The sequence below is a fragment of the Oncorhynchus clarkii genome, chromosome 17 (assembly GCF_045791955.1).
Source record: "Oncorhynchus clarkii lewisi isolate Uvic-CL-2024 chromosome 17, UVic_Ocla_1.0, whole genome shotgun sequence".
NCBI lineage: Eukaryota > Metazoa > Chordata > Actinopteri > Salmoniformes > Salmonidae > Oncorhynchus > Oncorhynchus clarkii.
Genome location: NC_092163.1, coordinates 38,836,100 through 38,851,526, shown reverse-complemented (window position 1 = coordinate 38,851,526; position 15,427 = coordinate 38,836,100). Strand labels below are relative to the sequence as shown.

The following is a 15,427-nucleotide window of genomic DNA, read 5'->3' as shown; positions in this document are numbered from 1 at the left end:
AACAGTTTCCCGTGTTTATCAAGATTGGTCTAACACCCAAAGGACATCCAACCAACTTCAAATCAAAATCAAGCTTTATTTATATAGCTCATTTCAGACATGAATGCAACACAATGCGCTTCACAGGAAAAAAACATAAATATACTATGAAAATAAAAACAGAAGTATTTACTACATAACAAACACAAGAGGATAAAAAAAAAGAATAACGATAAAAACTTGAGACTAAAAAAGTACCCTAAGGACAAGCAAAGCCAATCGTGGATTGATTTAAAAACAAATAGAAGAATCTTAAAATGAATTCGAAAACTCACAGACCGTCAGTGCAGAGACTTTAAAACCAGTGTAAAGTGTGCTCTCCGTCTGGTCTTGGTCAATACCCGTGCTGCAGCATTCTGTATGTTTTTCAGTTGACCAATGGCTTTCTTGGGTAGGCCAGACAGGAGATGATTACAGTAGTCAAGCCTGCTTATAATTTAAAGCATGGATGAGTTTCACTGTATCAGCCTGAGATAGAAACAGCCACACCGTGGCAATGTTCCTCAGGTGGTCACATTCCTAGCGTGTGATTTGAAATTGAGTTCAGTATCTAAAATGACACCTAGGTTTGTTTCCTGGTGTTTTATATTTATTACTTGTGAATTCAGATGTGTGGCCAGATTCTCCCTCTTTGCTTTGGCTCCAATAATAAGTACCTCTGTCTTGTCTTGATTTAGCTTGAGGAAGTTGTGAGCCATCACAAGTATTAAAGTATTTAAATCACTAATACAGTCTAATCATTTATCTGCGGAGCTAAAATCCTCTGGTGACACAGAAATGTAAAGTTGTGTATCGTCTGCGCAGCAGTGAAAATCAATGCCGTACTTTCTGATAATGCTGCCAAGGGGTAACATATGTCAACTGAACAGTACTAAAAAAAACTATCAACCGTTTAAATAGGTCCTAAACCCATTTAGAACTGGACCAGAGAGGCCAACCCACCTCTACAGTCTTTCCAGAAGGACATCATGGTCACCAGTGTGAGTTAAATCCAACAGTAGAAGGACAGAGAGCGGTTTTGCATGTGTGTTGGCTCTAATATAATTTAGCAATTTAACTAAGGCTATCTCTGCTGAGGTTGGCACCGAAAACCAGAAAAATATATACATTTGCTGTTTTTTGGGGTTGATTTGCCGAAAGAGAGCTGAGCTAAATAATCTAGATTTAATTTCTTCAGAAGGGGTTTCACCCTAGCAGTTTTTAGTGCAGTGGGGAAAGGGCCTGTGACCAGAGAGTGAATAAGAATGGCTTTGCACTTCTTTAATTATGCAATTAAAAACTGTTTTGAAGAAGGTGGTGGGGATATGATCAAAAAGGCAGGTAGAAGGTTTAAGTTGTGATATCACTTTCCTGAGCATGTCTGTGTCAACCAGGGAAAATAACTCATGTCCATTTCCCCTGGAGGACATTTTTCTTTCAGTTCAGGGAAAGAAGAAGTACTTCTAGAATCACACTTCTGAGAAGGGAATCATATTTTCTTTCTTTCTGGCTGTCAGATAGCGAGCCACTCCCTTCAGAATGTTTTGTAGTTGTCATTCCACTGAATTTTGTGTCATGTTGCATTTAGCGAATTACCATGACACATTTTGTGGGTGGGACTGGAGCCAACCGAACTGTAAACGAATGTAAACACATCAGTAAATGCAAGGATATTAAAGCAAACGAAAGCCAAAGAAAGACAAGGAGCCATTTGGAAAGACAAGGATTCAAGGAGCCATTTTCCTCTACCTCAATCTCTTATGTCCTCACAGGGCTGTGGTGTTATGGGGATATAGAGCCAGTTGGTCAAAGGTCAAATTCCCCGCGCAGGACAGATGGACAGGAGTCTTTGAACTGGCCCCATCTCGTCTCAGTTTACTTCTTCAGGGGTGGAATTCAAAACTATTACATTTTGCCAAAGTGGAATGCAAACTATGTTGATAGGAGACATCCAGAGGCTCTTCCCAGTTCTATCCTATGGTTCTGTAATGTTAAATATGGTGACGGCAGAGAAAGGGATAATTACTAGCATCACCAGCAGTGAACGTCTGTAACAAGGCAGTCTTGACTCCAGTCGTTCTAAATGTATCCATAGAAACTAACTAGAATATGGTGTGATGTCTAGTAGTGCAAGACTAGTACAAAGCTACTGCTAAAACCCACATAAAGTTCAGACTGAACAACCTGTTGAAGATCTGAACTTGATGATAATAATTAACATAGTTAATACCTTGAGTAGTACCCTATTTTTACCGTAACCCATCTCACCCCCACTAACTGGCACTATTGATTATTCGCAAGCTGGCTTTGACCTATGGCCTAGGAACTGTTGCTTATGCCCAGCGTATAAAAGCAGCTTTTGTTTCTGCCTACAGTATATAGGGACACACTGAGGACAGGGTCTATCACTCAATGAGAAAGTGACTATTATATAGGGCTCAACACATTGCAGCACAAAGTGGCATTGTTCCTACCATAGAGGCCTTATGTGTCAATAGTCACCCAAAATACCCAACGCAAAGAACAGAATGCACATACATGATCATTTGAATGTACTTTCCACAAAATGTCTATTGCTGATAAAATTGAAAAAAATTTCTGCTGCCGAATACCCTTCATGCTAGCCCAAAATGTTTGTTTTTTTGTGTGTGTGTGTCTGTGTGTGGACCTCAGACGTACCCTTCCCCCGACGGGTCAGACTGAACTCTATACCCAGATCTAGACAATAGCTGGACAATGGGAGATGCTTGGGGTCGTTCTGCAGTCAGCTGATCAGTGACAAAAACAAAGAAAACCCCTGGCTTCAAAGCTAAACTCTATCATGTACCTTAATGCACAAACACACACAAACAGGATTTTTGTAGGGTTTGTGCCTTTGAGGATTGTCTTGTAATAATTTGTCTTGTAAAATAAGTAGCTCTATGCTTCATAGAATTTATACCTAGTCCAATACCTAGTCCAACAACCTGTCGGTCTACTCATAAAGGAAGGGAAAAATCTGAATTTACTTGTGAGCGTGAGAGGAAAAGAAGTGCCTCTTGGTTTGTTTGAGCCCCTGGTGAGAGTGGTATATTTTATTGAATTCATGAGCCTGGGGTCAGGTTGTCAGGGTTATGGGGGAGGGACAGAGGTGGGGTCTGCCAAAGGTTGAAATAAGATGTAAGGCTGTTTTTTCTAACAGAGAGAGAGAGAGAGAGAGAGAGGCATTGCACCTCTGCCTGACCTACTGGCCCATTCAAAGGACTTTCAACGCAGGGGGACCCAAGACACTTAAGCCAATGTTATAAGGGGGAGAGCAACTGGTCTATACTACACATCCAGACCTCTTCGGTAGATTTCAGAGGAAAAGGACTGTAGCCTCTGTTGGGTAAGTGGGAGACAGATTCATTCAACAACTGATTACAGGGTCACATATTTGTAGCACATATTTGTCTGCATTCTTATTTTTTTTAAACTCTATTTCTTTCTCTAAATGTATTACTTATCAAATGATTATAAAAAATGATGTACTCTACTGCTTGAATCAGTTACCCCAGCATGGTTAACAGCTGTATTTCAGACACAGTGAGTGTTATCTGCTATGACAGGAGGCACATCACGTTAATGCCTTTTTAACAATACCACACACAGGCCTCAATGTGTAAAGCAATTTTAATTAGATAATATGACAATTTCCTCTAACAAGTGTTTTCAGCTTTTTCATATCTGTTTAATGTATGTGTGTGTGTGTGTGTGTGTGTGTGTGTGTGTGTGTGTGTGTGTGTGTGTGTGTGTGTGTGTGTGTGTGTGTGTGTGTGTGTGTGTGTGTTTAGTGTCAGAGTTAGTGAGTGTCCATTCTCCCCAATTAAGGTGTCACCAACCTCCTGTGGCACACATCTGTGTCAATAGCTGTCTAGCTGTGGGTGGCATACTATAGCACTGATTGCATTTTGCTAAATGAAAGCAGCAATAGCGTAGTCCCTCTCTACTGTAGTGACTTCACTACTACTGTAGGTTAACTCCAGGTGTGTTAGTAGCAACTCCAAACTTTCGCCCCAATTACTGCTCACTCCACAGGGCTTAGAGAGGAGCAAAGAGCAAGGCTTTCAACCATGGACGGTCAGTGCAGACAGATACACATGGCACTGATGTAAAGCAAGCCCTGTTTAAGATACCTTTAGGTATCACAGATCACTTAAAATGGTCTGGTCTTCTGCGTTCCCTATAAATCAAATCAAATCCTGAAATGGCATCTGTGAAGAAGCAAACAGAGAGTGAGAAAGAGAGACAGAATTTCCTGCTTTAGGTTTTGATATGCTTGGTCAGCACCCATGGGAGAAGTTTCCCAATCTACGTTTTTTTGAATCCACCAGGTGAGTCAGCACAGAGTCAGTGGTTCCAACTTGTTCAGGAACAGCAGCTATGTCCACAGCAAACTCAAAGGCAGCTGACATCCTATTTTCTAGGGGTTGAACCGTGGATGAAAGGATGTCGTTACACAGCTGTACGCTTTATTGCTGAAGCTTTATTGCAGTTTCCTGAAAAGTTGGAACGGGTAGCTATGATCACATAGCTTTTCAGTTCCCTCCCAGAAAATTATCAGTAAGGCCTACAATATTGTGATTGAATTATAACACACACACAGACTAACAAGCCATCTACCGCCAATAATGTTTATATGCTCGTTTAGATTGGACATCCACACTACTGTAATGTGATGCTGGTATTATTAGGCCAGCTAGTAGTCGTTGTACAGTAGTTCAGCTCAAGCAGTGCCAGTAATATCCCTTCCTCAGCGAAATTGGAAGACTAAACCACTATTGAAATTTAAGGGGTGTAATCGGAAGCAAATATCAAACCAAAAAAGCCACAGAAAGACATTAGTATTGCTTTAACATACACATTTCACACCCCATTCATTAGACCACTGACATAGATATTTTATTGGTCAGTAAGACAAAGTAGCCTAAACTTTGACGTCAATTTCGAAACGTATCGCCCATTTCCCGTAGAATAGAACGAGCAGTGCTGAACTCGTAGCACCTCGGAATACTTTATCTACTTGGAAGTTGGAACTGGGCTCAATGCCGAACATTTAGTGACGTAGGCCACATAGGATTTTGCACGAAATATAATATGTTGTCAGCAAGAAAACTGCTGGAACATTTCCATCAGAATGATATGTTTACCAGGAACTCGGCAGAGTCGTCTATCTCGTTTTTTGTTTGAAACCACACGAGTGGAATAAACCGGTGTCCTGGGACCTGAGAGAGTCGAGTGCTACAGGTCAGAATCACTTGGTCAACTAAGTATGGCTACATTTCGAGCGAGTAGTGTGATATTATTGCCCAGTTCGTAAACTGTATCATACACTAACGTTCTATTGTGTTTGGCTACAATGTAGTAATACGTAAACGCAGGACTGTGAAACTAGCTCTTGCTAACTTTTGTCGGCGTTTACCGCTACAACGTGTGCTCGAATGCGTTTGTGGTAAATGTCGTATTCATATAACGTTAACGTTAATTACTTCACAAGCGTATTCGTTTAATTTAATGATAATCATTCAGACAAATAACATTGTGGTTAACTGGCGAGCTGGTTTGGTTTTACATTGGAGTGTATTGTTCTATTCGGATCGTGTCAAAGGCAGCAGAAATTGACACCAACAACTTGAATTGCATTCAGTTCTACGTCCGGCAGAAATGAGCGTTTGGATCATAAAAGTTTCCTCTCGCGACCTCTAGGCCTACAAGCCAGTGTTGAATACAATTATATTTTTGACTTTACCGGTTTTCCATGTGGCTGGGTTTTTTCAGGTAGGAATGTGAGACAATATAGCTTATATGAAAGTATAATTACCAACTTTTCAAAGCGTTTGTAGTGCATCCAGAGTTCTATCACCGGAATCATGCTCACAAGACAAAAAAAAAGAAGCATGCATACATGCCAATAAAATGGTTATGTGCATGCTTCATGTGATAGAAATCTGAGCACACTAAAAGCACTTAAACGTTTATTTAATTATACTTTCCTGTGTGTATATTGTCTTTACATTCCTACCTGCAAAAGGGCCAACCGCACTGGACAACCGGTACGGTAAGTTAAAATATCATTTTATCAACCATTTTGGCTTGTAGGAGGCAATTTTCCAAACAAATGTACGGAATTAATCTGACTGTGAACCAAATGTATCAGTCTGATTGCCAGGCAAGGTCAAATGCAGTCATCAGTATTTGTCGACATGGACAGAAATAAGATATATAATATCCCCATATATTGTCAGTCAGTTTTGTGTCTGTCTCTTTGCCTATGTGTTTATTTGAGTAATTTTACTGTAGACCTACTAGGGCTGCCCCCCCCCCAAAATAAAAAATATTGTTGGACTGAAAGTCGTCTATAATTAAATATTTTTAACGTGTATTTTTCCATATTGACACAACCTATGTGTTTCAATAAAATAAATGATATGCATTGAGCTTGTCTGATGCTTTAAGATTACCATTTGATGAATAAGACCAATTCCTTAAGAGGGTGCCAGAGATCCAGATAACCTAAATAAAAAACTTAACCTGACCCAACCTCCTCCTGGCTTTTGCAGACTGCCATTACTCTCCTGAAGTTGCTGGTGATAGGCTACATGAGGAGGCTGCAACCTTTTCGTGAAACAGTTTAATTTAATTTGTAATAACATCTCCATATCTCAAAATCATTGTAATGTGGTTCATCAAAATTCTATCTAAATGAAAATGATACTAACCTAAAAAGTTACTTCCATTGCCAACTATGCAAAAATAGCCTAAATAAAGCCAACAAATAAAAACATTGCAGCCTGCAGGTAGAAAATATATATATCCTAAAAATAAATATCCTATACATCACATTGGCTACACATGGCCTGTCTGCAGCATACCTGAAACATTGTATTAACTTGGGTCAGGCACGAAACTTGTGCTAGCAAACTTGAAACATTGTATAAAATATTCTGGGCCCTCAGTTTCCAGCGGCAGTGAGCTCGTGACAGACAAAGCTGTAGGCTATTTTCACAAGGGCTAAGAATCAGTGCTTGACTTGGGCAGGAGCTAACCGGAGCTGAGCTGAGTACCGGCACTGCAAATTTTCTCCTGCTTGAGCTCCTGTTCCTCTTATTAGCTCAAAAGTATTGTAGAGCTCATACATCTAAATATAAACAGTACCAGTACCCAAAATGACAACTGGAACCTATTTCAGTCCAAGTCCAGCACTGATGAGAAGTAATCAGGTAGACCTATTTTTATGATGTTTCCATTGGATCAGAGCATTACATTTATCCCTTTCACGGTTAGAACCAAAAATGGCAAATTTGGACTCATCAGATTAAAGGACAGATTTCCATTGGTCTAATGTCCATTGCTCGTGTCTCTTGACCCAAGCAAGTCTCTTCTTCTAATTGGTGTCCTTTAGTAGTGGTTTCTATGCAGCAATTTGACAATGAAGGCGTGATTCATGTAGTCTCCTCTGAACAGTTAATGTTGAGATGTCTGAACTTTGAAGCATCTATTTAGGCTGCAATTTCTGAGGCTGGTAACTAATTAACTTGTCCTCTGCAGCAGAGGTAACTCTGGGTCTTCCTTTCCTGTGGCGGTCCTCATGAGAGCCAGTTTCATCATAGTGCTTGGTGGTTTTTGCGACTGCACTTAAAGAAATGTTCAAAGTTCTTGAAATGTTCAGGATTGACTGACCTTCATGTCTTAAAGTAATGATGGACTGTTGTTTCTCTTTGCTTATTTGAGCTGTTCTTGCCATAATATGGACTTGGATCTTTTACCAAATAGGGCTACCTACTGTATACCCCCCCCCCTACCCTGTCACAACACAACTGATTGGCTCAAATGCATTAAGGAAACAATTCCACAAATTAACAAGTCACACCTGTTAATTGAAATGCATTCCAGGTGACTACCTCATGAAGCTGGTTGAGAGAATGCCAAGTGCGCAAAAATGTCAAAGGCAAAGGGTTGCTACTTTGAAGAAGGCTTTATACCCTGTCGAAACTCTTTGTTTTGGTTACTACATGTTTCCATATGTGTTATTTCATAGTTTTGATGTCTACACTATTATTCTACAATGTAGAAAGTAGTAAAAATAAAGAAAAACACTTGAATGAGTAGGTGTGTCCAGACCTTTGACTGGTACTGTGTGTATATATATTTGTTACTGCTCGACTAAAACAATCTTGGTCGACCAACAGCCTAACGACTAATTGGGGTCAGCCCTAAGGCTTACATTACCTTTAATCAATCAATGTTAGTAGAGTACCAAAATGTAATTTTAAATGTCCCTCTATCTTACATGTTATTATACCCTGTCATGTTGGATGGTAATTTCCAGTATATGTGTGCCAATCAGTGTGTGAAAGAAAATGTTGATTTGCTGTCGATAACACACCCACTCTTGCTCAAGGGTAATTATTACACAACACAGTGAGAAATTGTTTTTGTGAGGGCACCTAAGAGACAGTATACAGTAACTAAACATACCCTTTCATTCAGCAATAGCTTACTTTGGATCAAGGCCAAATTGATATAGTCTATACAGAGAAACTAACTGGAGAGACTGATTCTGTTGGCTGTGTTTTTAAAGATCTGCATTGTCATTGTCTCTCTTCCAGGGCAGAGAAGGTGGTCATGGGGTTAGCGCTTCACACTCTCCTGGCCCTGACTGGCCAGCTTCCCTGGCTGCTGCTCCTGGCTCTGCTCGTTCCCAGGAATGTCCTCCAAGCTGAAGAGCTGAAGCCCACTAGATGGCCCCTGTTCTCCCAGAAGCCTTTGCTCCTCGCCTGGAATGCCCCAACGGAGGACTGTGGCCCCCGGCACGGTGTGCATTTCCCCTTGGAGCAGTTCCAGATCGTAGCTTCGCCCAACGAGGGCTTCGTCAGACAGAACCTCACCATCTTCTATAAGGACCGGTTAGGGCTGTACCCGTATTACGAGCGTGACGGCACCGCGGTGAACGGTGGAATCCCTCAGGCCGCCAGTCTCACGCAGCACCAGGAGAAGATGCCAGAAGGTGTGCACAAATACATACGCGAACCAAACGCCAAAGGCCTCGCCGTAATTGATTGGGAGGAGTGGCGTCCGCTGTGGATCCGCAACTGGGACGTCAAGAACGTGTACCGGGACCAATCCCGGAAACTAGTGGCCAAGAAAAACCCGGATTGGCCCCCGGAGCGGGTGGGGAAAGTGGCTCAACAGGAGTTTGAGCTGTCGGCCCGAAAGTTCATGCTAGAGACCCTCAGGCTGGCCAAGAGCCTGCGGCCTAACCAACTGTGGGGGTTCTACCTGTTCCCAGACTGCTACAACCACGACTACCGGAGCGGCCTGAAGAACTACACAGGCCGCTGCCCTGATGTGGATGTGGCCCGTAATGACCAGCTCACCTGGCTGTGGACTGAGAGCACGGCTCTGTTCCCTTCCATCTACATGGGCACGGTGCTGCGCTCCACCACGTTCGGGCGCCAGTTTGTCCGGAACCGGGTGAAGGAGGGGTTGCGGCTGGCTTCGGTGGGCGACGGGGTTGCACGGCCCGTTTTCGTCTACACCCGGCCTACGTATGCCAATGAGCTGACTCCGCTGACTGAGGTGAGGGCCGACGTCGTCTAATTCTGTACCTATAGATATTAGGCTACTCACCACAACAGTAGCTTGTGCTGTGCAGAAACCTGATATCACTGTTATTGTTATTTCAGTAAGAAGTCAGCCAGGCGCACAGTAGCTTTTGACATTCTCAGCGGACTGTTACTATAGCTGCTTTTCTCAGTTTATTCTTCTGTGGGTTTTATGGCGGACTACAACCCAAAAAGGTATATTGCCGCAACCAACTGGACAGGTTGAAAACAAAAACGAGGTACAAAGCAAATCCATATGTGATAGTTTCCCTAACTTAATCCACCCCCCCAAAAATAGTACATTGACATAAACAAAACTCCCACTTATTCCTTCTTTCAAATCTCCATATCTTCCTTCTCGGGTTCTAGGGCCTGAGAGGGTGGTACGGCTTGTGCCAATATTCCATGGAACTCCACCGCATCCACAATATCTATCTTCCTGGACCTTCTCTCCACCTTGGCAGTGCCATTAATACCATAGCTATAAAGGCCACAAAATCCACCTTCCTTCTACAATACCCCGTTCAAAGGCAGTTACATCTTTTGTCTTGCCCATTCACCCTCTGAATGGCACACATACACAGTCCATGTCTCAATTGTCTCAAGGCTTAAAAATCCTTCTTCAACTACACTGATTTGAAGTGGATTTAACAAGTGACATAAGGGATCATAGCTTTCACCTGGTCAGTCTGTCATGCTCCCAATGTTTTGTACACTGTGTATATATTTTATATACATGTAAACAGGAGTAATAGTGACCAGTAGCAGGATACATAGATACTAATGGCAATCGATGAACAACAGCGTAGTGGTAGTAATAAATCAAATCAATAATCATTTTAGCAGCAGCAGCGTAGGTATGAGGGGGAGCAGTAGTTGTTAGCCATTCAACAGTGTTATGGCCAGGAGATGGAAGCTGTTTAGGAGTCTGTTGGTCTGAGCCTTGATGCACCGGTACCGCCTGCCGGGCTATGGAGAACAGTCCATGTCTCAGGTGGCTGGAGTCTTTTGGCAATTTTTGTGTCTGGTGGTGATGTTGGTACTAGTGTGTCTATCTGACTGGATGAATGGGGTGCTGTCAGGCAGCCGGGGCATCAGTGTTTACTTTCCCACTGGACCACTCTTCACACAGACACACTGGATGGGAGACGGACCGAGACGTTTTTTTGCGTGTCGGAATATTCTGAATGAATGAGGCGTCATGGTTAGCCTACAGGCCTGTCGACTCCATGCTTAATTTCTTCGTTAGAGTGTGTCTGAACTGACGACTCCATGATATAATTGCCCTAGATCTCTCCATGTTGAACGAGTGTGTCGGCGCGAAAGAATGTGTGTGGGAGAGTGACGCATCTGGTGTCTGTGTTTTTAAATCAGGGTGTCTTGAGAATAGATTGGATGATTCAGAATGTCGAGTATAATGGGAATGCGTCTCATATGGCACCCTATTCCTTAGTGCGCTACAATTGACCAGAGCTCTTTTTTATTTAACTAGGCAAGTCCATTAAGAACAAATACTTATTTACAATGACTGCCTTGTTCAGGGGCAGAACGACAGATATTTACCTTGTCAGCTCGGGGATTCGCTCCAGCAACCTTTCGGTTACCGGCCCAACTCTCTAACCACTAGGTTACCTGCCGACCAGCTCTATGGGTCAAAAGTAGTGCACTTTGAAGGGAACAGGAGTGCCATTTGGGACGCAGACGTGAACTGTAAAGGGCGTGGGTGAGCTCAGCTGGTCAGTGTTAACTAAATGATGACATGTTCCTGTTCATAGAGGGCAGGGTGTGTGTTTCAGATTGATTACGTTCAACGTCATAGTGGTCAGCCACTGACTGAACTACAAATCACCTTACGTTATGAATGACCTCTCATTTATGATTTGTAGATCTGTCAGTCTGTGGTCGCTGGCTGCAATGTAGTCGATCTCAAACGTGGCCAGTGTGTTCATAATGTGCTGCCGGACTGAGTGTGTGTGTGTGTTTCTGCAGACAGACCTGGTGTCCACCATTGGGGAGAGTGTAGCCCTGGGAGCAGCTGGGGTCATCGTCTGGGGAGATCATACCTACGCCAGCAGCAAAGTGAGTGTTCTCCTTCAAGAGCTATTTTGATCACGAATAGATTATCCATAGTCTGATGACAAACTAATCTGGTGTTCGCCTCTGTAACGTACCTACAGCAGCAGCAATGTGAGTGTTCTCCCTGAAAATTCCCTATTCCTTATAAAGTGACTCAAACTATTCATGATCTATGAATGACACCATTTGGTGTGCTTCCCAAATGACACCCTATTTCCTACATAGTGCACTACTTTTTGACCAACACCCTGTAGGGAAATAAGGTTCCATTTGGGACACACCCCTATTTGACAATTCATAGATTATGCATGATGATTTTGAGTCATCAGTCTGGGGTGTATTCATTAGTCGCAGGAACCAAACTGAAACCAACAGCGAAAACAGAACAAAACTGGGAGGGACCAACATGTATTTTTTTCAATAGAGTCAGGTTTTTGTTACAAAACGTTTTCTGTTCGGAGTCAACGATTTCCATTTTAAAACGTTTTGCAACAGACAACGGAATCTGACTAATGAATAACACCCCTGGTGTTCCCCTCTGGAACAACAAATCCTGTCCGTCTATCCACAATTTAAATGTTAACGTGTGTTTGTCCATTCTGAGTCTGCACCCGTGTTTCACTCTCTCGCTCTCCTCCCTCAGGCCAGCTGCTCCAGTCTGAATGACTACCTACGCGGTCCGCTTGGACGGTACCTGCTTAACGTCTCTACGGCAGCAGAATTGTGCAGCCAGCAGCTGTGCACCTCCCATGGCCGCTGCCTCCGCACGCTCTCAGACACTGACGCCTACCTGCACCTCAACCCCCTCACCCACAGCATCAGCGTCCAGGGGGGCAGGCTGAAGGTGACAGGTCAGCTAGATCAGGGGGAGCTGGCTAGGTACAGGCAACACTTCCAGTGCCAGTGCTACAGCGGGTACAAGGGCGAGGGCTGTGCCCAGAGAGAGCTGGGGAAGAGTGCTGCCGCCCCTGTCTGGGGAGTCTGGTCTGTGCTGACCCTGTTGCTCCCTCTGGGGCTTCTCACTCTGCTCCACTGAGGGAGGCGAGCAGGAGCTGACTATGTGCAATATGGGGGGAAACAACCACGCCTTGGTCCTGGCCTCTGCTGGGCCTCGGGGATTCCTGGTAGGGGATGGGCTCTAGCTGCTCTGTGGGACTGATCCATATGGAGAAGAGGACATGGGAGTGTCATCTGTCAACATGGTGATGGAGGGGACTGAAGATGCTCCTCAGTATCCTTCAGTTACCCACACAAGCTAAAGGGACAGCATGTGAAGTGGGAAAACAATAGGCCTTCTATTTTTGACTTGATGTTTTTATTGTGAGTGCTGTGAGGTAGAAAGGAAGGTCTATGCTGGACTGGTCTATCCCTCCCTTCACCAGAGCTGGAAGACATCTAGAGCTAGCAGCCAGAACTAGAACTAAGATGTCTGTAATGTGTATGAATGGTGACCTCAGCTGTATATTGAGTGTGTCTGTGTGAAGTGTTTCATTTAGAGGTTGTAAGGTTACTACGGGCGGCAGGTATCCTAAAGGTTTCTAGATCGACTCCCCGAACTAGGTAAAGGTAAAAGGTTCAAATCCGTCGTTCTGCCCCTGAACAAGGCAGTTAACCAACTGTTCCTAGGCTGTCATTGAAAATAAGAATTTGTTCTTAACTGACTTGCCTAGTTAAATAAACAATTTTATAAAAACTACTAAGGATACTACTAGTAAGGTTATGACTAGTGAGACTAGTTTGTTAGAATGTTCCTCTCTCTCCCGCCTTATGTGGAACTGAGGGAATTGAGAAACCTCAACAGAAACTAACGCACCACACAACAAGAATGCTACTTTTCGACAGAGACTGTTCCACTGTGAAGCTTTTGTCCAAAGAGACCGGCGCTGTGCTTGGATAGTCCTACCTCTCTCGGCTAGACGGCTATACCTTCACCCAGCTCTGATCTAGCAGAACTGCAGATAGGACAAGTAAAAACGAAATCTTTAAAAAAAAGTTTATCTTTTTGTAACAATCTCTTTTTCTACAGCCTTATTTTTTTAAAGTCTGTTGTGGTGGAAAATAACTGGAATATTTGGAACTGACTCTTGAATATTCATGAGCTTCAGTGAGGCTTAGCATTGTGGCAAAGAATTCCTTTAATCTATATAGCTGTCTTTCTGTGTCACGCGCACTGCTTTTGCAACATTTTAATCACATTAGCAAGAAAGACTCATCTAATCATTTTCAATTCATATTTTTAGCCAACCTGTTCTTTGACATTTGAGCAGACATTGGCACAGATGACACGGTATGCCAGTGTGAAGTGCCTTTTTTGAAAAGTGTGTTTGGCCTAACATGTTTGTCATCCTTATTCTGGTGCCTCTACCATCTATCTTTTGTATATGTTATTTGAGGGTCTGTGAGGATTGCAAACCAAAACTGAAAGCACTGTTTTGCTCATTTTGCCATTTGTTTCTACTCTATTCTTCCTTCTGTTGCGTGAAACCAAAATTCCTTTGAAAATGGCTCTGGCCTCTCGTGCATGGTTTTTATCTAGAAGGAATACAGCTTTTGTCGATTTACTTTTTGTAACAGGTTTAGGATAACTTACACAGCAGGTTAGGAGAATTAGGTGGGTTTGCTGAAATGCACAAAAAATCTACTTTGACATCAATTTCACAAGCTGTATCCCATCTAGACATGACCCCCTGGGCGCTTTTTCAGGGGACCACAGTCAGACCTCCAGGGGGCTCTGTGTTGGTCATCTTCACTGCTCTTATTTATGTCCCAAACATGCTTCTCCTTTACTGTCACGTGTGGATTGGATGTAATTAGTAGTTATTTACATTAAACTTGAAATATAAAAAGGTTCTCAATGAATTTGAATTTATGCTGTTCTGTCATTATTTACATCATGGTGAGTCAGTTTAATCACTTGCCACGTGTTGCAGGTTGAGCTGTTTCAAATGTTTGTCCCCCATGAATGATCAGTATAGAGAACTAAATTGAGTTTTTGTAGGATTTTACCATGTCATCATAACATCACAATGTTATAGTTGTTTTTATCACGTGAGGGCCTTTGCCACTTGGTAGCTGTTCCTTGGGCTCCTCCCCTTCTGTGCCTTTTTACCTTTTTTTTTCCTCTCGATTTTTTTTCTTTCTTCTTTCTTCCAAAAAGCAATATTGGGCTGAGAGGACAGAGTGAGCCTTGTTTTATAACTAAAACCAGACTGAGCTTCTGCTTCTTTAGGGACCCCCCCGTCCCGTCAAAGTTGACCCAATGTTTTGGCACATGTAATACCATTGATGTGTGTACAATTTGGAATATTGAAGTGAATGTGTGGACAAGATGTGAATTCCATGAATCAATAGATTATACTCTGAACAAAACTATAAACGTAACTTGTTGGTCCCATGTTTCATGAGCTGAAAGAAAAAATCCCAGAAATGTTCCATATGCACAAATTTGTTTACATCCCTGTTAGTGAGCATTTCTCCTTTACCAAGATTATCCATCCACCTGACAGGTGTGGCATATCAAGAAGCTGATTAGACAGCATAAACATTACACAGGTGCACCTTGTGCCGGGGACAAAAGGCCACTTTAAAATATGCAGTTGTCACACAACACAATGCCACAGATGTCTCAAGTTGAGGGAGCGTGCAGTTGGCATGCTGACTGCAGGAATGTCCACGAGCTGTTGCCAGAGAATTGTATGTTCATGTCTCTA

General features: G+C 42.8%; 1 protein-coding gene across 2 annotated transcripts; it reads left to right on the top strand.

Moving 5' to 3' along the window:
• Window positions 1-3,333: 3,333 nt before the first annotated feature.
• Window positions 3,334-14,567, top strand: LOC139370788 (hyaluronidase-2-like). 2 transcript variants are annotated; one of them, XM_071110556.1, is made up of 4 exons: window positions 3,334-3,385; window positions 8,646-9,615; window positions 11,631-11,720; window positions 12,361-14,567. In XM_071110556.1, exons 2-4 carry the CDS (start codon window positions 8,662-8,664, stop codon window positions 12,751-12,753), a joined length of 1,437 nt encoding a protein of 478 aa, XP_070966657.1. In that variant the 5' UTR covers window positions 3,334-3,385; window positions 8,646-8,661; the 3' UTR covers window positions 12,754-14,567. The 2 variants fall into 2 exon arrangements, with proteins under 2 accessions (XP_070966657.1, XP_070966656.1); XM_071110555.1 differs by lacking the exon at window positions 3,334-3,385 and adding an exon at window positions 4,905-5,283.
• Window positions 14,568-15,427: the final 860 nt, after the last annotated feature.

What these genes read in the sequence shown, in the direction of transcription:
- LOC139370788 (XM_071110556.1), top strand. Translation starts at nt 8,662, where the DNA reads ATGGGGTTAGCGCTTCACACTCTCCTGGCCCTGACTGGCCAGCTTCCC. An exon ending in AGCTGACTCCGCTGACTGAG is followed by an intron (nt 9,616 to 11,630) that starts GTGAGGGCCGAC and finishes GTGTTTCTGCAG; the next exon opens with ACAGACCTGGTGTCCACCAT. An exon ending in ATACCTACGCCAGCAGCAAA is followed by an intron (nt 11,721 to 12,360) that starts GTGAGTGTTCTC and finishes CTCCTCCCTCAG; the next exon opens with GCCAGCTGCTCCAGTCTGAA.